This window comes from Phaeodactylum tricornutum, chromosome 1 (assembly GCF_000150955.2).
Source record: "Phaeodactylum tricornutum CCAP 1055/1 chromosome 1, whole genome shotgun sequence".
NCBI classification, from domain to species: Eukaryota; Bacillariophyta; class Bacillariophyceae; order Surirellales; family Neidiaceae; genus Phaeodactylum; species Phaeodactylum tricornutum.
Window position 1 is genome coordinate 1,444,911 of NC_011669.1, and position 23,535 is coordinate 1,468,445.

The 23,535-nt window shown below is 51.0% G+C and overlaps 8 protein-coding genes across 8 annotated transcripts; 4 read left to right on the plus strand and 4 right to left on the minus strand.

The window, feature by feature from the left end:
* Positions 1-92: 92 nt before the first annotated feature.
* On the plus strand, positions 93-2,661 carry PHATRDRAFT_42893 (predicted protein; the record flags this gene model as incomplete). Its single annotated transcript, XM_002176754.1, has 3 exons — positions 93-2,070; positions 2,268-2,382; positions 2,449-2,661. The coding sequence occupies exons 1-3, from the start codon at positions 98-100 to the stop codon at positions 2,659-2,661; spliced, it is 2,301 nt and encodes a 766-aa protein (XP_002176790.1). The 5' UTR covers positions 93-97.
* A 216-nt stretch (positions 2,662-2,877) lies between these two features.
* On the minus strand, positions 2,878-3,732 carry PHATRDRAFT_9446 (predicted protein; the record flags this gene model as incomplete). The annotated part of the gene is made up of 3 exons (XM_002177258.1): positions 2,878-3,050; positions 3,159-3,452; positions 3,537-3,732. Coding segments are annotated over 3 exons (663 nt in total), but the record flags the coding sequence as incomplete, so codon positions are not given.
* Positions 3,733-6,222: 2,490 nt separating this feature from the next.
* On the plus strand, positions 6,223-7,336 carry PHATRDRAFT_42895 (predicted protein). The gene has a single exon (XM_002176755.1). The coding sequence runs from the start codon at positions 6,264-6,266 to the stop codon at positions 7,179-7,181; it is 918 nt and encodes a 305-aa protein (XP_002176791.1). The 5' UTR covers positions 6,223-6,263; the 3' UTR covers positions 7,182-7,336.
* A 141-nt stretch (positions 7,337-7,477) lies between these two features.
* PHATRDRAFT_42896 (predicted protein) lies at positions 7,478-9,621 on the minus strand (the record flags this gene model as incomplete). The annotated part of the gene is made up of 1 exon (XM_002177259.1): positions 7,478-9,621. The coding sequence occupies exon 1, from the start codon at positions 9,278-9,280 to the stop codon at positions 7,478-7,480; it is 1,803 nt and encodes a 600-aa protein (XP_002177295.1). The 5' UTR covers positions 9,281-9,621.
* A 1,225-nt stretch (positions 9,622-10,846) lies between these two features.
* Positions 10,847-12,271, minus strand: PHATRDRAFT_42897 (predicted protein; the record flags this gene model as incomplete). The annotated part of the gene is made up of 1 exon (XM_002177260.1): positions 10,847-12,271. The coding sequence occupies exon 1, from the start codon at positions 12,161-12,163 to the stop codon at positions 10,847-10,849; it is 1,317 nt and encodes a 438-aa protein (XP_002177296.1). The 5' UTR covers positions 12,164-12,271.
* Positions 12,272-14,776: 2,505 nt separating this feature from the next.
* Positions 14,777-17,230, plus strand: MCM4 (predicted protein; the record flags this gene model as incomplete). The annotated part of the gene is made up of 2 exons (XM_002176756.2): positions 14,777-15,994; positions 16,073-17,230. The coding sequence occupies 2 exons, from the start codon at positions 14,777-14,779 to the stop codon at positions 17,228-17,230; spliced, it is 2,376 nt and encodes a 791-aa protein (XP_002176792.1).
* Positions 17,231-17,363: 133 nt separating this feature from the next.
* Hsp70_1 (predicted protein) lies at positions 17,364-19,758 on the minus strand. Its single transcript, XM_002177261.1, has 3 exons — positions 19,489-19,758; positions 18,478-19,371; positions 17,364-18,382 (listed from the first exon to the last, which is right to left on the minus strand). The coding sequence occupies exons 1-3, from the start codon at positions 19,654-19,656 to the stop codon at positions 17,423-17,425; spliced, it is 2,022 nt and encodes a 673-aa protein (XP_002177297.1). The 5' UTR covers positions 19,657-19,758; the 3' UTR covers positions 17,364-17,422.
* Positions 19,759-20,369: 611 nt separating this feature from the next.
* On the plus strand, positions 20,370-23,074 carry PHATRDRAFT_42900 (predicted protein; the record flags this gene model as incomplete). Its single annotated transcript, XM_002176757.1, has 1 exon — positions 20,370-23,074. Exon 1 carries the CDS (start codon positions 20,465-20,467, stop codon positions 23,072-23,074), a length of 2,610 nt encoding a protein of 869 aa, XP_002176793.1. The 5' UTR covers positions 20,370-20,464.
* Positions 23,075-23,535: the final 461 nt, after the last annotated feature.

A 23,535-nucleotide genomic window follows, 5' to 3' on the forward strand; every position in this document is an offset into this window, starting at 1 on the left:
ACCTTTGTTGACTGAATGTATTTTCGAAATGCCTGATAGTGAAAACGGTTTTACGTGACAAATAGGGTCCATTGTTGAATATTGTTGGTCATCCACCATGGCAGTCCCACACGACGCTTCGGAAGCCCAAGAATCCTCCGAAACTTTGTCAACAACAACAACAACAGCAACAGCTTCGGACGTGATCTACTTTTCGGCGACGGGAAGCGCGGCTCACAAACGTTTGATTCCTTTAGTACCAGCCAGCTGGATCGATGTAAGTCCCTACGCACCGGACGGACCCTCGCCGTCCATCCGCGATCGCTGCCGGTCGAGACCGTCCATGTTGGTCTGTTGGGAAAATTCTCCACGGAATGCAACCAAACCATATCGAGACAATTTACAATGCTACTCGCACTTGCCCAACGGTACGGCGATTCTCGATTGCAAGTGGGTGTTGTCCAGACTTTTGGGTAATGCTCGTCCTCCGGACCCACCAAGACTGTCCCAGAAGCAGCACCAGGAGGAGGAGGAGAAGAATCAGAATATCGACCTGGCAATACTAGAAACCCACTGTTTTCGGTCTGCTTCCGGCTTTGAAGATTTCGCCCGAAAGGTTCACCTCAAGCGACCGTCCAACTCAACCAGTGCACGGATGCAACGGCATTCATTTCGAGACTTGTACCCATCAGTACCTGCGATGACGAGTGTAGCGCTCCTACCTCCTTCTTGCTCAAACCCTAACTTGTGGGTTGTCAAGGATGCATCAGCCAACGGCGCTGGTGGCGTTTGGGTGGTGGGGGCGGCCAATGCCGAGTCATTCGCCAGAGATGGACCCCTGATCGACACCCACCGTTATGTGGCACAACGTTATGTTTGGCCACCAGTTTTGTTCCAAGGCCGCAAATGTCACGTCCGCGTCTACGCCCTAATCACCGCTGACGGGAAAGCATACGTTCACCACCGAGCTTTTCTCCACGTGGCCAACGAACTGTTTTCAACCACCGCGTACGAAAACAACGGCGAGACAGCCTTCGAAGATGCCGTGCATATCACCAACTGTTGCGCCAACAGTCACAATCCGGAGAAGTTCGCCGGGGAAATATGTGCAAGTTTCTTGGCATCAGAATGGGAGACCTTGCCTTGCGGACAGGGAGTGGTCCCCTTAGCGGACTACTTTTCCTCGGTCCGTGCCTCGGTAGCAGCTCTGGCATTACGGACCGCACCTTATTTACAAGGCGGTGTTGGGAATCACGGATTCGAGTATATGGGCTTGGATTTTCTCCTCTCTCATAGTACAAGCGACGATGGCAATGCCAACGATCGTCCTCTGGCCTATTTGCTCGAAGTGAACGCCCCTCCCTCGCAAGACACTGCGACTGGGCTACCCCACGCGGAAGACTTGCATGATGAGGTTCTTCGAGATTTGCTTTCGCTCTGGATTATTCCTTACGTGACTCATGTTCCGTCAGTTCCTGGAGGATGGCAATGCGTGTACGAAACTCCCTTGTCATTTGAGGAAAAGGACGCGCCCACACCGTCGGAAGCCGCCATCCTCAACAAAATTCGTTGGGCCTTGTACGAGCGCAAATTACTTGCTCAGGAAGAACAGTTTAATTCCAATTTGGCTTCGGACGATTTTATTTCCCGGGCTCGACAGTGCTTTCCCTATTTTGCCAACACTTCAACCGTATATTTCGAAAACGCCGGTGGCACCCAAGTTCCCCAGCCGGTTATTGCTCACGTGTCGGCTAGTCTTCGACACCGAAATCGGGCTACCTCAGGTGCAAAATGCAAGGAAGTAGCCAGGCAGACTCTGGGCACGATACTCGGCGCCGGCTCCAAGTACGACGTCTTCCTCGGTAGCAACGCAACCTCTTTATTACAATCGCTGGCGACTTATTTCGTGCATACCAAAACCCTCCAGGCCGGAGACGAAATTGTTATTAGTACGGAGAATCATCGGGCGAATATCCAGCCATGGGTTGACGTGGCCATCATGATAGGTGTGACGGTAAAATGGTGGACAGCGGTCGGTACACAACAAAACTCGAGCGATGGTCGATCATCGCGTCACATTCGCGACCTTTTGTCAGAGCGTACAAAAATTGTGGCTGTGCCTCATGCCTCCAATGTGTTGGGAGAATTGAGAGATGTGCGTCGATTGGCTCGGATAGTTCGCAGCACCACGACAAAATATGATCGTATTCACATCGTAGTGGACGGAGTGGCTGCCGTCCCCCACATTTTCGCAGGACTTTCAGATCTCGACATCGACTGGTATGTAGTATCCTGTCACAAACTATTCGGACCGCATTTAGGAGCCCTATGTGGCCGAAGAGAGACTTGCGTAGCACATCAGTCGTTGGATACAATGCAACGCTGCCTCGAAAGTGGCACCACGTCATACGAAGCTTGTGCTGGTATTCAGGGTTTGGGTGAGTACTTTTCACATATATCGGGATACAGCTTGGATACCGCCGCGGGGCCGCCAGCATTAACCGAGAGTTTGGTCCGGCGAGCATACGATCAGATACAAGCAGTCGAGCAACCCCTATCACGCTTGCTCCTTCATGCCGTAGCCCAGTGGTCCAAGGTGCGCTTGGTGACTGGAGATCATGGTACCGGAACGGTATTACGTCTACCACTAGTAGCCATTCTCCACCAGACGATTTGCAGTAGTGACATTGTGCACGCTTGTGCCGAGGCGAAGATCTCATGCCGTAACGGTTCGTTCTTGTGCAGTGAGCAGCTAAAAAACGAATTTAGCTTGCAAAATCCAATTGAAGGCCTTGTCCGGTTTTCTTTGGCGCACTACAACATTGAAAGCGAGGTTAAGCGTTTAATCAAGGTTTTGGAATCTATTCCTGGATGGCTTTAGCTCGCCTACAAACTATTTTAATCCAGAACTTTTATAATTACGAAATGATTTCCACTTTCCACCCCGCTTCCACTTAGCTGTGCGTTTGGAACTTCGGATACAAGCTGTTCCATCTCTCCCTCTCTGTACATGTGGCAATAGCGCTTAAAGACGACCAAGCCTTTGCGCTCGTCAAAGTCGGCGTTGAATGCTTCCGAGTAGACCTGTGCCGTACTTGTACTCGACGTACTTTTCATGCTTGTAGACGTAGCGGTAGGTCCTGCCTTGCTGACGGGATTTGTATTCTTTTCAGCCTCACTGAGTTGAAGATACTTCGGTTGTGCATTGAATGGAACAAAAACATCATTCGTTGCGAACTTGCGTCGACTTCCTTGCTCTTGTTCCATGGCCCAGGCTTGAATATTAATCAAACCACCGGGTTTGACAATACGCACCAGCTCGGCAATGCAGCGTACTCTTCGTTCCCTAGTAGATAGATGGTGCATTACCGCAATACAAATGGCAGCGTCGCAACTGTTGTCTCGAAATGGCACACTCATACAGTCGGCAACCATTATGGCTGGTCGTCTGCTCAAGTGTTTACGTAGTTTGCCTACGCGCCGAGTCTCCGGGACTTCGTCTTCTTCGTCAGCTGCTTTTAAAGCCGTCCGTAGCAAGGGAAAGCTGATGTCGGTACCAATCACGTACGAGCCCGCTTCCCAAATGGCGGGGAAGTACTTCCCGTCTCCGCAACCGACATCAGCCACGACTGACCCCGGAGGAAGTTGCTGTAAAAACTGCGTCGCCCCTGGCCACAGCACACCTCGTCGCCCGCGAGTGTGATGCCACTGTGTTGCGACGGCGTTGTATACCGCGTGCACATGATCTCGCTCGCACGCTGGAGTCACCAGTATATCGAGTTGATCCTCATTTTTGCGGTCGCAACACCAAGTGGGCGGAAACCTTCGCGTTTCCACCAAAGGCATCGGTTTGCCTTGCAGATCCAAGGCACTTCGTACAGTCAAGCTTACGCGCAAGCTTCGAGGTATTACGACGCCGTTATGGGTATCCGTCATACGATTGACAATCATGTGTTCCCATTCGTACCTGGCTGGCCCTGCCATGAGTACAAGTGATCGGGGTGGCAGATACACGTACTTTTTTACCGGCTCGGTATTTTCATCGACCACTTTGCGGAATTCCATAACAACGCCCGCATTAAGAGAAACGCTAATAAGTCCATCACTAAAGGCGGACTTTGTGTCTACGTGTGAGCCAATGCCCTCACCGGGAAGATATTGATTTACGGTAAGTTGATTCAGAGTGGGAAACCGGCATTGCCTTTCGCCCGTTTCAAACTGCGTTTGTCGGGTGCGTTCTATCACTCCAGCTAGCACATCCCAACCCCGGCCATCTCGAATAGAGGAGGCAACATATTCCTCTAGAGATGCGCTACTACCGGGTTGGACTCTATCAGAAACTGCAGGAAGAGCGGGGCACTGCCCCGAGCGGGAAGTGCGATTCCGTAGTACATCGGCCGTCTGATAGTCAAACACATACCCGTAGTGCTGGACACGGCGCTTTACTATGCCGCCCGTTGGAGTGACTTGTAAAGGCGCCCAGGGAGCGTGAGGTCCCGTCAAGGTAGCTAGGAGCACGTCTTGCTCTATTTCGGTCACAAAGTCAGGCAGTATCACCAAGCCAGGTACCGTTACGTGATCCGTAATAGATGTACATTCACTGCGGGCCGGTTCTCCTCGTCCCACCTCGGCGCCTTCTCGATAAGCTTGAGCGCGTATGAGGGAACGATCCGTGACACCGGCGTAGTCAACAAAGAGCTTTCCACTGTTTACACTAGTGCTCGTAACAGTTTCAGCTGAACCAAGGCTGTCAACATGCTGCCACGTAACGATTTGATCTTGCAGTGCCTGTACGACGGCTTGGGCGTCGAGCGCCGACCGCATACCCACGTAACAATACTGCGTCAGCTTCTTGGCTGAGACAAAAACTTCAATGCCGTTCCCAGAGGTGTCGTATTGGTTCAACACCGAGCGGATTGCTTCGACCATCAAATGTGCGTCGTTCCAACCTATTGTAGACGTAGACAAAGGAGTTGATGGCTGCGCTGTGCTTTTCGTACCCTCATTTTCGATCAAATTGCTAAGGAAGACAAACCGGGTAGCATTCCGCTGCAATTCCAGTTCGTTCACATCCTCACCTGGTCGCGGAATGAACCGACGAAACTTGGGTGGACTAGTTCGGTCCCATGATGACATAGGCAACGGTGTGGTTGTAACAGACGTCAGCTGAAATGGTCGGGATGTAAACGTTGCGTGGTGGTTGCGGTGGACGCTGCTGACACTGATGTTGTTGTCGGAGGGAGTACTCGGCTCGTTGGCGAACAAAGCTGCGGGCGAAATGTTGGCTGCTTTCCAGGCCATGAGGACACTAATCGCCGCGAGAGGTGACTCGTAGGTGAGGCGAACCTTGGTAAAGGGAGGCTGAGCGTCCAGTACTTGAACATGTTGGACGGCATAGGGGATGGGGATCGACAGCGAGTTCTCGGGAAGTGTTCGTTTCGACAATATCAGCGTCAATGCTCTTTCCAAAGTTTCAACAGTCCAAAATTCACTCTTCTCCTCATCACTTGTGTCACCAGTAAAAGGCTTCAACTTTTTCGGAGCGAGCGCTCCCTGAAGTTGTAGGTAGCCATGTCGTTCGGTGGGCCGTGGTTCGTGGGGCAGAATAGAGCGGAAAGAGGCCACGCCAGACATTCGTGTCAACAGAGCTTCGAGCAACAAAGCAACATTTATAGTCGACAGCCAGAGTGTAGCGAATGACGCTGCCGGTTTCAAAGTGTCAAAGGATCAAGGAAAAGTTGAGAGATCATTGACTGTGATCCTTTCGTGCACGAAACAATTCGATCGATCAAATATCGACGAGCTTCTCACAGGTTTTGGGGTCCTATTCACTGTCACGCCAAAAACTGTATAAACTAGGGTTATGACTCCATCGAGACAAGCCCTTGGTTTCCACGGTTTCCAAAAATGACACATTTCACTGTCACTCTCTTTGGCCGTGACCCTTACTTATGATGCCTGACTGTCAAACTTGACTCCGTGTGGAGTCGTATTCGATACCGAGCAGATGATTTCGGACTTCCGATTAAGGCCACTTGCTCCACTGCGACACCAGTCACAAGTGTCCGCGCGCGTGAGTGGATTCGTTGTCTTATGGAGGAGTTTGGACATCGTGGAAGGTTGGACCGAACAATAGCTGCCAAGTCGCCACGACATCCTTCTTTGCGAGCGTCGATCGTAACAAAGGCCTGCATCAGCCCAAGCGCACACTATAGGTGGGTCGCTCGCCTCCACCTATTGTCCTCTGTTGCCTTGATCGCTCCGTCCACAACACCAGTGACTCCATGATACCTTCCAATGGCGGAGAAAGTAGCCGCAAAGGCAATAAACGGCCATTAGACGTCCCACCAAGTACCACTTCTCTCTACCATCCCAGCATTTACCGCTTCTATTGTCGGGGCGCCTATTTTGCCCATTCGAAAGACAAGGGTAGCCAAGGAACCTGTCGTGGAATTAAATCCAGACTAGAGCTACTTTCGGACATGGAAATGAGTACGCGCGCGGATGCGATAAAGAATTTTACCTACATGACGGATTACGAACTTGAAGACGGCAACGCGAACGATCTCAACGAACAAACGAAATCCATTCTGGTTTCTCCAGCTCTTGTATACCGAGAAGACAAAAACTCGAAAAACAGAGCAGAGCCACTCCCCGAAGAAGAGCTGATCAAACGACAGAGCTGGCATTGCTACGGATCGACCGAAGTTGAGTATCTAGTTCTGAAAGATCCGGAGACAGGGTTACAAACGATTTCCGCGTTGGCACCGCGTACGGAGGGCTTGACAATTAGGAAAATCATAACAGACGACGAATCTCTCACGAGCGTCGCCGTAGGTCCAATTAATGTTGTCATGCAAAGCAGCGGAATTGACACCAGTGACACCAACGACGACGAAGTCGAAAAAGGACATGACGTAAGTAGGTTCCCAGAAGAAGTCCCTGCGAAGCCTAGTTTTGTCAGCCTGGAAGCTGGTCAACAAGCCGTTACCAAGGTAGGCGACTTTTCCCGACGAGCTGCTGCTCAGTGGGTTACCAATGCCTCTTGGTTGGCGGGTACGCTGCAAGACGAATTTCCACACCGTGTCTATTCCGCAGGTGAGAAGATTGCGGCTCAGCTGCCTCGAACGGTCGATCAAACCATTCAGTACATGGGAAAGATCATAGATCGATATTTCGGCGACGATGACGGGGGCGACTGACCGATCACCCGTTTTAACTGTTAGGTGTAGAAAACGAAAGCTCGAAAAGTGACGGGATTGTCATCAAAGAACCTTACTTACAGTTAATGTAAATCGAACGCAGTAACAACTCTAGCTAGTATTATAAGATATTAAAATTTCGGTTTTTTCAACGTAGATACTCTGGCGTATAAAACGCTTCCTTCCGAATAAAGTTAGGATAAGTTATTGTCCGGGCGTTTCGACTAAGACTGCCTGTGCGTAACGGCGAAATGCCAATCAAGTAAATGTTCTCCGTAGCCGGATAAGATGAGCTTCTATTGAACATAGATTAAAATGAGGACGAAAAGTAGACTGAATTGACTGAACTCAGTCGCGACGATCGTAGGGGAAGCCGACGTCGTTGGGAAAGATAATACAAACACGGGAGCAATGGTCGGAGATTCTGTAGTAGCTATCACTGATGTTGAGACAGTCGGATTCGTAGGAGAAATTGGTGCTGGAGTCCTCAGATTCTCCGAGTTGCAAGAATTGCTAGTGGTGTCGATAAGGCTTGAATCATCAAAGTTTTCATTGTTGGCCCAAAATACGACGCTATTCAAAAAGCACGGGATAGCAGCGGATGAATGGGCGCCGGACGACTCACTAAAACCGAGCAGAGAGTTTGCCGCGAAATCTGGAAGGTTGCTAATTGGAATAATGTCATCGTCTGGACTGTGGCAAATCGTGACGGGATACGTGCTGGCCTCCAATACGCTCGTTAAATCTTGCTCTTGCAAACTTCGGCAGAGCAGGTCAGATTCGCCGACGACGGCACTGGTCTTGCATGGATCGCTTTCCCCGTTATCTAGCGCTTGTTCCATGGCAGCTGTCAACGCAGGAGATAGAATTGACAGCGGATCTTCAGGTGAATTTAAAGAGTTAAGTTCGGATCGTTCAGCGCCGCTGTGAACTAAGGCAACGACTTGTTCTCGAACGGTGGGATCCAACATATTTTGGGATGTTCCAAAGTTGGGAAGATCCCTGTAAGTTGAGGAGAAAGCGCTGCCAAGAAGAGAAATGTAATAGCGTTGCGAAAGTTGGAAAGAACCGTTTCGCACTTGTTCGAAGCTCGTAAGGACCTGCTCGGACGAGAGCCTAAACGGTGCGCCACCTGCCTGGAGGCTGACTATGTCAAATCCCAAACCAAACATGTCGTTTGCCAAAGAAGCAGCCGCGAACCCCCCTTCGCTGTATCCTACCAGCAATGCCTTGTCTGAGACTGCTGACTGACAATCCGAAAAATTCTTCACTACCAAACGCGATTCATACACGAGGGGGAGTGTTGCCGTCGCGTAGGCTTGGCGTACTAAATAAGCACGAAAAAGTCCTTCCGGTTCGCCTGTTTCGTTTCGCAAACGGCTTTCAGCATAGCCCATGTAGTCGGGCATTACTCCCACTGTGCCAGCCGTCGCTGTGAATATTAAGCTGACGGCAATTTCGGCATCTGGAGTAGCACCACTTGCATCTGCCGAGACATCGACCCACTCGTTGCTAGGTACTTCCAACGTACTGGCACGCGTCCCGTGACACAAGATGTGCCAAAGACTCATACCTTGTTTAAGCACAACACTTTCGATAGTCGAAACCGTTTCTAGAGGTAGAAACAATAAACCTGAATGGGTCTGATTCCATCCATACGAAGTTGACGATTGGCCACATCCTTCCTCGTGATCGGCGCAGGAACTGCACACTTTGCGTACCTGAACACCATAGGTAATCGAAGGCACCAATAGGAAATCAATGGCTGCCAAAGTATTACTATCTGCTCGGCCTGCCAAGGCGTTACGAGCCACGGTGACCACGTCATCCTTGGTTAAGGTCGCGAGAATATCTCCACAAGCTGGCGATTCCTGCAAGGTTCTGTCTGCTCGGAGGATGCGTTCTTTTCGATTTGTTTCGGACTGTTCCCAGAGTGAGGCAATCGCTCCTAGTAGTTCCGGACTATTGGCTAATTTCCTCCTCCCCGAACTAGCAGCGGTCGGAGTAGCTCGGACCGATCCTACACAATCATGCCCCGCAAGACCCAAGAGCAATGCCCGAGCAAAACACCGCGTGATGTTAATTCGAACCCGCTCCATGGCGAAGTACTCGTTGTTGGCAAGAAACGACGCGAAATACCCGATCCAAACTGTGATATTGATTACAGTCAGCGAAATTGATCGGATACGAGATCAGGTGAGAACGGCCTGAATTTCTGGTTCGGAAGTAGCCTTTGTTGTTCCAGCGGAGACCAAGATCGATAACGTTCCTTTCGGAAGCACAAGAAAAAATTGCCTGGTGGAAGGCAAATTGTAAGGCTAGTTTCTTGAGCCGATACGCAAAAAGACTTGTGATAAAGCTTGGTTACAAAAAGTGGAATAACGGGAGAAATCTGGGAAGTCTATGATGTTTTGTGCGTTTTTGTAAGATCCGGCTACTCACTCGCGACGTCCAACGTAAGTGCGAAGGTCATCCGTCGCGTGCCATTTGGTTTACACGTTATTTACCGCACTTCTCTTTCGGATTTTTCGTCATTGCCAAGGGTTGAATATTCGTTCCTACCTACTATTATACTTAGGAGCCTCTCGTTCCAGCGTCCTTTCCATTTATTGATTCGTAAACTACAATTTTAGGTTTCTTGGGTGGGTTTTGACCAAAGCTACAGTTGAATTATTGACTGTGATCGCTTTTCCAGTAACGGATGACTTTGTATTGACTCTAGCTAGCTCGAGTGACAGTGACCGACCCACCCTACATCAAAAGACGGATGTGACGAAAGCATTGTTCCAGTCCCGCGTCATCACGTGCATCGTCGCACGGTGTTTTTACAGTGTCACAACAACACGTCGTCCTTCAAGTTCGGATCAGGTCTCTGTGACGAGTCCACGACCCCCATCCTTTCTTTCGCTGACTCTCACGTTCTCGTTTGTGCATCGTTTTGTCTCAGAAAAGCATCGGCAGCCACATAAAACTAGAGTATTTCTGCCAACATACACTACACCTCGCAATCCAAACATGTCATTCAACAAGCTCCTTAGCAAAGTACTGGTACCGCATCTGGAACGCGATTTGTCCCGATCTATCGGTGCCGAGATGACCAAGGCCAGCGCCATGGTCGACAATCTTCTCGCTCCCACTGCCTACGCCTATTTACCCAAGGCCGGACGCGCCCACGGTGGCGGCGCCTTTTCCAGCACACACGTTCGCCAAGTTGGCGCATCACAGGACAAAATCAAGGTATACTACCCACTCCAACGGCAAGGGCTGTTTCGGGACTAAGGTTGCTCCTGCCGCGATCTTGTAAACAGATCGATGCACCGTCTTTCCGATGCGTAGGTTCGGACGAGAATTCGTTCCTGCCGTATGTCTCGCAGCGAACAAAAAATATCACGCGGGGTGAAAAAGATTCGTTCATGCTAGAAAAGCTAGCGGATTTTGTAGAGATTAAAAGTAAACCGAGTTCATAGTCAGTTGCGGAAGAGAAGTCGGATCTACATGAATATTCTATATAGAGTGACGACTGTCCTCGCAAATACTTGTAGATTTTAATAGAACGATGGAACCGGACATGCTCCCTACCGCAGACGTGAGTAAGGTTCCGGTGGTAGCAAACACACGTTCTGCTTTTCACGCATTCGTCTCGTGTTGTGTGTTGGAACTCGTCGTTAAAGTTCGTCACCGGTCCCTACTAGCGAAGGCTTGGGGACGGCGTCGCCAACACCCGTCAACTCCAACGAAGCCGTATGGCACCAAGTCACACCGACAATCAGTCCGCACAGGATCACGTACATGTCGGCACGCAAATGGACCCAAGCACCGTACAGCTTAACGCCCGTTGGAAAGCTCTTGAAAATAAAGCCCGAAACAAAGCCCTTGACCATACCAAGGACGTCCTTGGTCTGGTTCTGTCCCTCTAGCTGTTGACTGGCGTCAGGTAGGCCGGCGCCCAGAATTTGGTGCGCTACAATTTGACGGATAAAGAGGGCAATCAACATGAGAATAGGCGGGGTTTCCAGTAAGGACTTGATTGTGTCGACAATGTAGTAAAAAATACGTTGGGGCAGGTAGTAAAAGATGCTCAAGTTGACGCGGTGCGCTTTGATGGCGAGACGACCTAGGAAACTGAGCAACCCGGGACCTTCGGTGAGTCGATCAAGGTCGACGCCAAACAAAGGATCCAAGTTTTCGGTCGCATCAGCCCCATTGTTTTCGTCAATTTGATAAAATTCGTCCTCTTCCTCCGCCGTTGCCGCTAGACTCTCTGACGCAGATACTTTGGCATCCAAAGGCTTCAATGATGGTTTACCCGCATGCTCCGACTTTGCGAACCGCCGTAGTACACGCAACCCTTCCCGTGGAGCCAAGGTAGTGTGCACTTCAATGTTGGCAGGGTGGTAATCGACTTCCGCCTGTTGCAGCCCCACTTCGAGACCCGCGAAGAATAACAAGAGAACCGTCAGGGCATGCATTAAGATAGGCAGTTTCGACACCTTGATCTTGGGGGGAAGCTTGACCGTTTCTAGCTTCACGGTGCCGTTGGCGCCGTCCGTTCGCGACTCTTTCTGTTTGCGTTCCTGTAGCATGCGGCGACGCATTTTGGCAACACCAACGTACTTAATCTTGGATTCGTCATCTTCCACGTCTGTTGTCTCGTTTGGAGTGTCATCGATGGGTAGGGACGCGGGGGTTTCGTCTACCGGAACGGGTTGTGCGCTGTCCTTATCTGCGAGTGGGACGGGTTCAGTGGGGGCCTCGGGGAGAGCCGGCGCGTCCGTCGACGGGGCCTTCTTCTGGAACCGCCGTCTACGCGCTGCTGCCATTTTGGATCCGGCCGAGGCCTTGGCCCTTGCGGCTTCCTCTTCCTCCTCGGCGGTGGGGACACCGTTGACGACGTCCATGCGATTGTTGGCGGCGTCGAGAATCCGCTGCCGACGGGCCTGGGCGTCCCGACGAGCCTGTAACGCCATTTCTGCTTCCGACATGGGTAAATTGATGCAAAGCGACTAGTGGAATTTGTTGGTTTGTATTAGCCTTTGTCGTTGTTGCTTGGATCAAGAGCCGGCGGTCGGATCGGATCGAGTGGAATAGAGTCTTCGCAAAAATAGAATTGACTGTAACTGTATGGAATCGTACCACAAGACCGTCAGTGCGAGACCACCGCAAAATATTCGTAGATAGCAGGATACAATATATACGTACATAGGACGGACAACATAACATCGTCTGTGAGTAACTTACTGTTAGTCTCCTTGTGTTGAAACTAGGATCGATGAGCTCACAGTCAATACATGCATGTATTGGGTACAGAAACACATACATAAACACACAACACGCCAACAAAACCATAGCTGCATACGGCTTGTCAAATCGGCGACGAGAGCAGCGTATATATTGTTTCTTACGTTTCCGTTAGCAGCGATTTCGAGGCCGGATCGATTCTGGTTGCGGTAATGGTGATTAGAATAGCGTTCAAACCCTATCAAGTTCGCCGTCAGAAAGGAGCGAAATGCCGTCCAACTCGTTTTTTATTATTGTCCACTGGCACGTCGTGCTCAACCGTGAACCTCACACAGACGAGGATCCGACTAGAGAAACGGACGTGCTACAGTGTTTTATTTTGCAGTTGGCTCGTTTTCGAACCGCAAACCGCTAAAATAAGTTTTTGAGTTAAGCGGTTGCTCTCTACCGCGTATACCTGCCGCCTCTCAGTTTCTATGGTCACGATTTTTCTCCCCGAAAGGTGCGCAGGTTTGGCTTCTGCCAGTTCCCCTCAGCGATTGAGGTGCTTCGGGCCGCATATTTGCTGGCGTGGGAATGTTTCCACGCCGAGACAAGCGTGATCCTGTGTCTATATACATCACCCCATCGTGGAAAGGCTCACCTTTCAGAGACCTTCTGGTATCATAAAATTCAATCGCTAGCGTGCTCAAGCCATTTAAAAACCTGTTTCTATTTCTCCGTCGTATCAAAAACATGTTCACTGGTTCTATTTCGGTCCTCGCTCTTTTCTTGGCCGTTGCTACTGTTGCCGATGCCTCTCGCCAGGGAATTCTGCGCATCCGGACCACGGGCCACAGCCAACGAAATCTTGCCAAGGGACGAACAGCAACTTCTCTCGACAACGTTTTGGATGCGGAACGGTAAGGAACCATACTTCCTGTACTTGACTCTCGTTTACTGTACGGAAGGATTTCGTTGGCCGGCTCTAACCTCGATTGTATTTCGCATTCGAACAGCGCGCTGCAGGAAATGTTTGCGTACCCTCAACTGAGCATGGGTGATTTCAGTATGGCGCCTCTAAGTATGGTCATGTCTCTGAGTATGCCGGGGCTTGCAATCCCGTTTACGACTCCAGCTCCATCGGCACAGAATTCGGTGGTGTCACAGGAAGAGATGCCAGTGCCAAGTCCGTCACCGGGAATTTTCGTGGCCACCCCCACGACGGCACCCTCCGTCTTTCCTTCATCTGCTAGCACCAATACGGGCGACACGAACGCGGTGGAGACCAATGCGAACGACGCGCGTTCGGAAGACTCTTCCGGCCTTTCCAAGGGCGGGCGAACCGCCACCATTGTAATTTTGGTAGCCGCAGCGGCCATGGCCGCGGGCTTTCTGGCGTACCGCCGGCAGAAGGGCTCATCCGCATCCGGCGCCTCCGTTACCAGTAGCTTATTGAGTGGAGGTGTCAACGACGTTGCTCCCGCGGTATAAGAACGGTGTCTACGACCGCGAGTTGCATTCCCTGTCCATCGAGGGACCGTAAATCTTACATTAGTAACTGTCAATAGCTGTCTCGTGTTTTGCCATTTTACAGTATAGTATAACAGTAAACGGTTTGCCTGACGAATTTCCTCGGTATGGTACTGTGAGTTGTCCATTCTGATTTTGTTGTCCCAGACGACTCAAGCAACCTAACTTATGGGACAATTCATCGACACATCGACTGGATATATCTACATACACACTGACACTTACCATCCAAAACTAAAATTATAATTGTTTCTGTAGATAGCTTACATTATATAGGTAGTACGGAGATGTCACGGAAATTGTGTCACTGCGTACACACCGCTTTTTGTACGGGCACACGTGTCGTACTACTACAGAGGTCGAGAACTCTCGGATAGAGCGCGTCTTTGTGTCCCACCGCCGCGCCGGCGCGGGAGTGCCAAACCCCGGCGCGCACCCAAGCCGGGAGCCTTCGTGTGGCCGATTCTCCGTTCCACAATGACAGGCCGTGTCGGTGGTGGTATATTTCAAGGTCAGTCGCGACACGTGCCGCCATTGAAAAAACCCAACAACAATAACCATCGGATCCTATGAGTGACAATGAGAGTGCACCTATGGACACCACCAACCCAGGGGGGTCCGTAGGGGAGGACGCTGGACGAGTGGATGCTCCACTGACGAGTGCTTCCTGGACGACACCGTCGCGACGTCCGCGTCCCACCGCCGACGACGATGAGGATTCCCTCGTCGTCCCCGCGACTCCCGCTGCCATGGCGTTTGCGGGAGAAGGTGATAATCACCTTCCAGAAACACCCCTGACTCCCTTGGCACTCGACGACGAAAGTACGGCGGAGACTGTGGCAGTGATGCCACCGCAACGGGACGATCCTTCGGTGGCTCCACTGGACGACGATGGTTTGTTGGGACAGGAAACGGCACACATTCGGGGAACGGACGTGCACGTTCCTACGGCGGCAGCGACCTTTACCAGCTTTCTCCGTAGCTTTCAATCGTTACAGATCTCCCAACGTGTGCAGGAGCGAGCCGCGAGGGTAGAGGCCGACGACGACGATTCCGTTGGGGACGAAGTGGACGTCGACGGGGACGATCCGCCACCGTTGTACCGTACGCGACTCGAATCGCTCCTCACTCGCGGTGTCACCCAGGGATCGACTACCACCAGTCTCGATATTGATGCCATGCATCTGTACTACCACAACGCAGCCTGTCAGCGACTCTATCATCAGATTGTGGCCTATCCGATGGAGCTGGTCCCCCTCATGGACTTGTGCGTCCAGCGCGAACTAGAGCACCTCGCCAACACGCTACCCGACGTTGTGGATCCGGACACTCTGCCGCGGGCGCAGGTTCGACCTTTCAACCTCAAGCTCGTCTCCAACCTGCGGTGTCTCGATCCCGTCGCTATGGATACGCTCCTTTCCGTCAAGGGCATGATTGTGCGCTCGTCGCCCATCATTCCGGATCTCAAAATTGCCCACTTTGGTTGTTGCGTCTGCGGACATGTTGTACAGGTAGCCATTGATCGCGGCAAGATTGCCGAACCTACCGCACGCTGTCCCCAGTGCAACACCGCCGCATCCTACCAGCTGGTACACAATCGCTGCGTCTTTGCCGACAAGCAGCTCGTGCGGTTGCAGGAAACGCCCGACGAGGTGCCGGCCGGACAAACACCCGCATCCGTTACCTGCTTCAGTTTCGATGATCTCGTCGATGCCGTGCAACCCGGTGATAAGGTCGAAGTCACCGGTGTGCTCCGCGCCCAACCACTCCGCGTACACCCCAAAATATCCAAACTCAAGACCGTTTACAAAACGTACCTGGACGTCATTCATTTCCGGACCATTGCTGGTATAGATAACGACCAGACCAAGCACGATTTGGCCGCCACGGCGGGACACCAGTCCAACCGTTCTCGGTGGTCCGACGATCGTGTCCGACAGCTACGAACGCTCGCCCGGGACCCACTAATATACGAAAAACTGACCGCCTCCCTCGCACCGTCCATCTGGGAACTCGACAACGTCAAGAAGGGCATTCTCTGTATGCTCTTTGGGGGCAACCACGTACGGGTCAAACAACAACAGCAACAGACCACGGAAGAACAAAATGCCCCCGACGCTTGGTTGGACGAGGAAGAGGAGGGTACCGGCGCTACCTCCAAACTCAACAAACGTGGTGACGTGAACATTCTGTTGTGCGGCGATCCCGGAACCTCCAAGTCCCAATTACTCTCCTACGTACATAAATTGACCACCCGGGGGGTCTACACCTCTGGTAAGGGCTCTTCCGCGGTTGGTTTGACGGCGTCGGTCGTGCGCGATCCGGAAACCCGGGATTTGGTGCTCGAAAGCGGAGCACTCGTGCTTAGCGATCAGGGTATTTGTTGCATTGACGAATTTGACAAAATGACCGACACGACACGCAGTGTACTACACGAAGCCATGGAACAACAGACGGTGTCGATCGCCAAGGCGGGAATCCTGGCCACGTTACACGCCCGGACCAGTGTACTGGCGTCCGCGAATCCCACGGAATCGCGGTACAATCCCAACCGCTCGGTGGTGGACAACATTCAGTTACCACCCACGCTTTTGTCACGGTTTGATTTGATCTATTTGATTCTGGATAGTCCAAACATGGAACAGGACCGTCGACTGGCCCAGCACTTGGTCGGACTGTACTACGAGACTCCCAACGTTGTCCAACCTCCGTTGGACCAGGCTTTATTACGTGACTACATTGCGTACGCTCGCGACAACATCCACCCCGAAATTTCCGACGAGGCCGCCGACGAGTTGGTATCGAGTTATTTGACCATGAGGAATCCGCCCGGTGGTGGGGCCGCGGCAGCAGGTACCCGCACCATTTCCGCCACACCCCGGCAACTCGAGTCGCTGATTCGGCTTTCCGAAGGCCTTGCCAAAATGCGCTACAGTAGTATCGTGTCCCGGGCCGATACGTTGGAAGCGGTACGACTCATGAAGGTCGCGACACAAGCGGCGGCCACGGATCCGCGAACGGGACGTATCGACATGGACATGATTACGACGGGAAAGTCGTCGGCCGATCGACAACTCGAAGAACAAATTACCTTGACGCTACAAGAACTGTTCGCGGAACGTCGGGGGACCCGCATGGCGGTTCGTGATGTCACCAAGCAGCTCGCGGAAATCACCAACGCAACGATTCCGCATGACGAAGTAGTCAAAGCCCTGCGTCAAATGGAAGCGGACGGCGTGATCCAGTACCAAGAGAGGGCGCAAACTATTTTTGTTCGTACCGGAATTGTGCGATCGTGAGGCATGCATTCTCTAGCAAAGGGTCGATACGCGTTATACTTCCGACAAGGAAGCGTTTTACATTTGCTGTTCACGGCGGTACCTAGTCAGGTCCGTATCAATCCACCCTGGTAGGCGACTAATTGTAATCAATGGCTAAACAGATTCTTCTCTAAGGAGTATGGGCTTTGCACAGCAAATCCGGGGGATTATTTACTTCTTTTCCTTGTCATCATCCTTCTTTTCATCGCTTCCCTTTTCCTGGAAATCGGCATCAACTGTATCGTCCTTTTTCTCTTCTTCGTCGGTATTGCTGCTCCCTTGTCCGTATATGGCCTGGCCAATCTTGAGACTCGCCTGTGAGAGAGCATCCTTCTTGGCGGTCAAAGCTTCCAAATCGTCACCGTCCTTAACTTCCTTGGCTTCAGCAATTGCCTTTTCAATTTCCGACTTTGTCGCTTCATCCAGCTTGTCGGCATTGTCTGTGAGCGATTTCTCAGTCGAGTAAATCAACGAATCAATTTCATTCTTCGCCTCGATCGTCTGACGACGGCGAGAATCAGATTCGGCGTTAGCCTCGGCGTCGCGCACCATCTTTTCAATGTCATCCTCAGACAGACCACCCGAGGACTGAATGACAATGTTCTGTTCCTTGCCGGTTCCCTTATCCTTGGCACTAACGTTCAAGATACCATCCGCATCAATGTCGAAGGAAACCTCGATCTGCGGCACTCCGCGAGGAGCTGGGGGAATACCCACCATATCGAAGTTACCGAGCATCTTATTGTCGGCGGCCATTTCACGTTCACCCTGCAAGACCTTGATCTGGACTTGTGGTTGGTTGTCGGCGGCTGTCGAAAAGGTTTGTTGCTTCTTGGTCGGGATGGTGGTATTTCGTGGAATGAGCTTGGTCATGACACCTCCGAGCGTTTCAATACCAAGCGACAACGGAGTTACATCAAGAAGCAAAATATCCTTGACATCGCCCTTAAGGACTCCTCCCTGAATGGCAGCACCCATGGCAACTACTTCGTCGGGATTGACTCCCCGAGAAGGCTTCTTGCCAAAGAACTCTTCTACGGTGGACTGGACTTTGGGCATTCGCGTCATACCTCCAACAAGAATGACTTCATGAATTTCGGACTTTTTGATATCGGCATCCTTCATGCAGCTCTAAAATTTAACAAGAGATATAAGGGCGTATAAGTACATGTAAATCCAACACCACGAGATTGCTGCAAGCGCAAGGGGCATCGTCTTCAACGTACCTTACAAGGGCCGATGGTTCGGTCCACCAACTTCTGCACCATATTTTCAAACTGGGAACGTGAAATCTTTACATTCATATGCTTGGGTCCACTTGCATCAGCTGTGATGAAGGGTAGGGAAACATCGGTTTGCGCGAGGCCGTCGAGTTCACGCTTGGCTTTTTCGGCCGCCTCTCGCAATCGCTGCATCGCAAGCTTATCCCCGCCCAAATCAATACCCGAGTCCTTTTTGAATTGCGCCAACAAATATTCCAGCAGTTCTTCGTCAAAATCTTCACCACCTAGCATGGTGTCTCCATTGGTCGCCTTTACTTCAAATACTCCACCCTGAATCTCGAGTACGGAAACATCGAAGGTACCACCACCGAGATCGAAAACAGCAATTGTCTTGCCGTCGGCCTTGTCCATTCCGTAGGCCAGCGACGCTGCCGTCGGCTCGTTGATGATACGCAAGACTTCAAGACCTGCAATTTTCCCAGCATCCTTGGTTGCCTGTCGTTGACTGTCGTTGAAATAGGCTGGAACGGTAATGACGGCCTTGGAGACGGTTCGTCCCAAAAAGCCTTCGGCAGTTTCCTTCATCTTTCCGAGTACCATGGATCCGATCTGGGACGGACTGTACTTGGTTCCTTGCGCTTCGACCCACGCATCGTCGTTATTGTCCGACTTGATAATTTTGTACGGTACGAGTTTGGAAATAGCCTCGACTTCTTTGTCTCCATACCGACGTCCAATGAGACGCTTAATTGCGTAGAGCGTGTTTTCGGGATTGGTAACGGCCTGACGACGAGCTGCCATACCTACAAGGCGTTCGCCGCTGTTTGTAAAGGCTACCACAGAAGGTGTCGTACGGGTACCTTCGGAATTTTCAATCACACGTGCGCTTCGGCCTTCCTACAAACATTTCGAGAATCGTGAAGAAAGATGAGAGGACACAGAAGACAGTAATTCCAGACAGGGTTTTTTGATTGTTGCTCACAATTGATTGCTCAACCGCTTTCTTGTACGTACCATGATAGAAACACACGAGTTGGTCGTACCCAGATCAATGCCAATCACATCGCCGGCATCTTTCGAAGATTGCCATCGCTTGTTGGTCAGAAACGGCGAGGAGGTTCCGATAACGGGAATCCGGGAGGAAGCCACGATTCCTTTACGGACTGAGAATTGCAAAGCCATGATATCAGTAGTCTTTTTGGTCTGTCTAGTAAAACGAGAAGAAAGTGTGGAAAGGATCAACAGCAGACCATGTGACTTGGAGCACAACAGTTTGTTTCGTCGTTCCGAGATTTTGCGACCGAAGAGGAACAAGGCGAACAGGGAGGAAACTATTGGAGGGTGGGGAAGGATTCCACACTTGCGAAATCGACTACGACAGGAGTGCTGACAGGGAATGACGAAGCCTGGACGAGCGGCCACAAACGTGCATCTTGGACTGTATTTTTCGCGCCACGAGCTGCTTCCACGTCATAACCCACGAATAGTGAAAGTTCAGGCAGGTGCGGAATCCAGATTCCAAAATCTTTGTCGGCCAATTGGATCCGGTTCCCAAGGAATGGCCTGAGCTGGCATGGCATATATTTCATCGTGCTCGATAAAAATCGAAAGCTTTCGAATGAAAAAGGGGTGGGGCAAGCCTCGGTGATAGATCTGACGGGGAAACACTTTCATTGGAATACTATTTCTCTGTGACAAATGTATTATTTAACCTCATGCAAGGATATATACGTCATTTCACAGTATTTATGGAAACAGAAACGGAAGAAGTTGGAGATAGATTGTATCTGTCATTTTTACGCACGTTTGTACCAGATGCCACGCAGAAGGTCGAATCTCGAAGAGCCATGCTTTGAGCGTGAGCGCTCTCTCACGTAGCGCAAATTACCGGGCCACAGGAGTGGGATTGCCCAAAGCGTCCCTGTTGCCTCCCTTGGGTTTTCAGGATATCCAGGTGTATTATCCCGACCAAAAGGTCTCTGGTGCTACCATGCCACCGTCCGCGGAATCCCAAGAATCCATGCATGTCCACAAACCATTTTTCAATGAAAAATATGTTCCCGTCCCAGCGATCGATTTTAGCAAGAACGTCACGGCCGCGATCAATTACGAAGTTTCGCTCGTGGACGAGTTCGTTGCTTCCCAGCGCAAGCGCCGAAGGCGTACCAACTCGACTACGACGGATGCAGAAGCCCTACCCTTGAATACCAAAACATCCAACACCGAAAATAGTACCCCGAACGCCGATCGCGACCGCCATACCGTCAACAAAACCAACACTTTTGTACAAACCCCTCCTTCGAAAGAAATCTTGAATGATTGCAAAAAGAGCAGATCGAAGGAACAGACGCGTCGTTCGGCGCGCGACAAAGGGAAACGTGAATTGACTCTTGCGCGCGTCCGTGTGCGCTACGATATGCAATTGGTTCCAGTCGTTCATCGCAACCGCAAATTTTTGCAGTCCTTTCCTGCCTGGTGGAAAACACCTGAACCGAAACTTGCTCGCCGTTTATCGTCTCGATTGACCACCGAAGCTACGGAAGCCGTGTCTTGCCGGCTTTGTCAAACCCCCACCGCATTGGCGACCAATACTCCCTTTTTGGAAAACTCGTCCGTCATTTGGATTCCTTCCAAGCGTTCCGAATGGGAAGATACGGTTTCCGAGATGACGGCGGTGTGTACCTCAGGTGCTCTACGACGGCACGTCATGACGCAAGGCCGTGCCTCGACTTCCAAACCATTTCATGCTCCACTCTCCCGTGACTACATTCGAGATCGTGTAGACATTGACGACCCTTTGTTGGGCTACCAACTGCGACACAAAGAAGGTGGATGGCTACAAGGGTTTGTGATGTTTACGAACTTTACCACCTGGACGCATGGATTCCGTTGGGATTCTTTACACTCAAAGAGCGGAATCCCTGCTTTTTGCAATACTACCAACAGTGCATCTATGAATCCACAATTTGTAGATGCCGATGGCTCTCTTGCGTTGGAGCTGGAATCGATGGAACGATCAGGCGATCCCTTGCGGGAAGGGATCGTTTTCCCCCAGCTTGCTGAAATTGGACTGGTTGGAGGTTTGGGATGTGGGGAGTATCTGTTGCGCATGGCTTTGGACCATATTAGGACGAAGGGACAGTACAAGTACGTCGTGTTACAAGCAACTGATTCATCTAAATCTTTCTACGAACGCTTCGGTTTTATCCGTGTTGGTGCCGTTTGCATGTACATGGGTCAGGACGCTTCGAAGCAGGCGGACAATGAGCTCGTAGGATACCGTCATTGGACGCATGCCAACGAATCCCAAACAAGCTTGCATTTGCACGGTGGCCCAAGCTATATGATGTGTTTGAAGTTACCGACCGGAATTACACAGTGTTGCTCCGGGTGTAGGCTCCCAAATAGTCTACAGAAACGCCCGTCATTTTTGGAAGCCATGCTGTCTTTGCAGGTCTTGCGGAAGCCCGCTATCACCTCACTTGGCGGATCTTCAACACTGACCACCACAACACCGAAACTTTCCCGAAAGAACAGCGATTCTGCTTCTGCAGACGACGCCTCGCATAGCGAAGTCAAAAAGAATCTCGGACGCCGGCCAACCACTCCACATCATCGACGAAAGAGCAATACTCCTTCGAAGGAAGGTCCATCCTCAGTAACAAAACGATCATATGACTCCGATGCCCCATCCCAAGACCCTTCAAAAAAGAAACGCAAGGCCAACGGTACCACGGAGAAGATTTCTCGCGACCGTCTGCTTTCGGCTCCGAAAGGCGGAGTGTCACTGTCGTACGCACAGAAACAATACCAAAGCGTTTGGTTGGCCGTTCCACCCACTGAACCAAAAGTAGGGCGCCCGCCCCCAAAGCCACGCTCACAGGGAACCGGAGCTTCGGATGGAGACAACGCGAAGGCGAATCAAAATATTCTTGGTGCTGGCAGCAAGATTAAGTTCAAGATTGCGATTGTGGACGGCAAGGAGAGACTGTACCACTCCGTCCGTGGAATTGACGGTCGCTTTGTCCGGATTTATGCAGACGAGGGATCGTTTGCTTCAACTATCGCACCGAATCTGATGCCTCAAGCAGTCAAAGCTGCTGCGTCAAAACAGGAGATCAAATTCGAGCCTAAAGACGCCGAGCGTACGAAGACAAGTAACCCAAGGCCCAAACCAGTCGATACGCCTTTACCCCCTCCTTCTGTCCCGCTCATGCCGCATCCGTCTGGAAAACCACAACCGATCGAAAAATCTTCTTTAAAAAAGCAAAAAGTCCGCTCTTATCCGAGAAGTCGAGTTCATTACTTCAACCGTGTTGTAAAAGCCGTCAAGGCTGGTCCATCACCGACGTACTATTTTGTGTTGCATTACGATGAAGACCGCAAGTGGATTCGAATCGTTCCGATCGAACCTAAGGGGTCTCTGACGGGAAAATGCGAAGGCCGTGCTCGCTACCAAGCAGTGCTTGCAGACACAGATGAGAATCTTATCTCTGCCAGCATCAACGATTTTCAGGTTGTTCCAGCCTCCATGATAATGAAAACTCCTCTTGTCTCTCAAGAAGCTTGGGATGTCAATGATCGGGACACGCCGGTGTAGTCTATGGTCTCAAAATCTAGTGCTGCTTTTTTCGGTTTAACAGCAAGTATGCTTTTCCTACTCCTTTACATCATATGATAAAACCTACGCGTACGATCTCAATAAGAATGTACAAACGGATCCGTTAGTATCACATATTGCTCACTCGACTAATTGCATCAATGCGATCAATAATTACACACATCTGTTATGTACAATAGTCGAAAAGTCCAGTACCCACAGTAGCATTGGAATCCCGGGAGTTGTGAATTTGGGAGCGACCTGGAAGGAAAACGCAGTGGGGTCGCGAATTTGGGGGCGACATGTAAGCAATGCAAAAACGTACATCTAGCAGACGGAACATCAACTTCATCTGAGGATGCTCGACAACCATGAGGATCATAATTAGTTTCCCAACCCAACATTTACATTACCAGTACCGAAAAAGCCTGACGATCTAGATTGAAACGCAGGATGATGAC

What these genes read in the sequence shown, in the direction of transcription:
- Hsp70_1 (XM_002177261.1), bottom strand. Translation starts at nt 19,656, where the DNA reads ATGGCTTTGCAATTCTCAGTCCGTAAAGGAATCGTGGCTTCCTCCCGG. An exon ending in ACTCGTGTGTTTCTATCATG is followed by an intron (nt 19,372 to 19,488) that starts GTACGTACAAGA and finishes AAATGTTTGTAG; the next exon opens with GAAGGCCGAAGCGCACGTGT. An exon ending in GAACCATCGGCCCTTGTAAG is followed by an intron (nt 18,383 to 18,477) that starts GTACGTTGAAGA and finishes GTTAAATTTTAG; the next exon opens with AGCTGCATGAAGGATGCCGA.
- PHATRDRAFT_42895 (XM_002176755.1), top strand. Translation starts at nt 6,264, where the DNA reads ATGATACCTTCCAATGGCGGAGAAAGTAGCCGCAAAGGCAATAAACGG.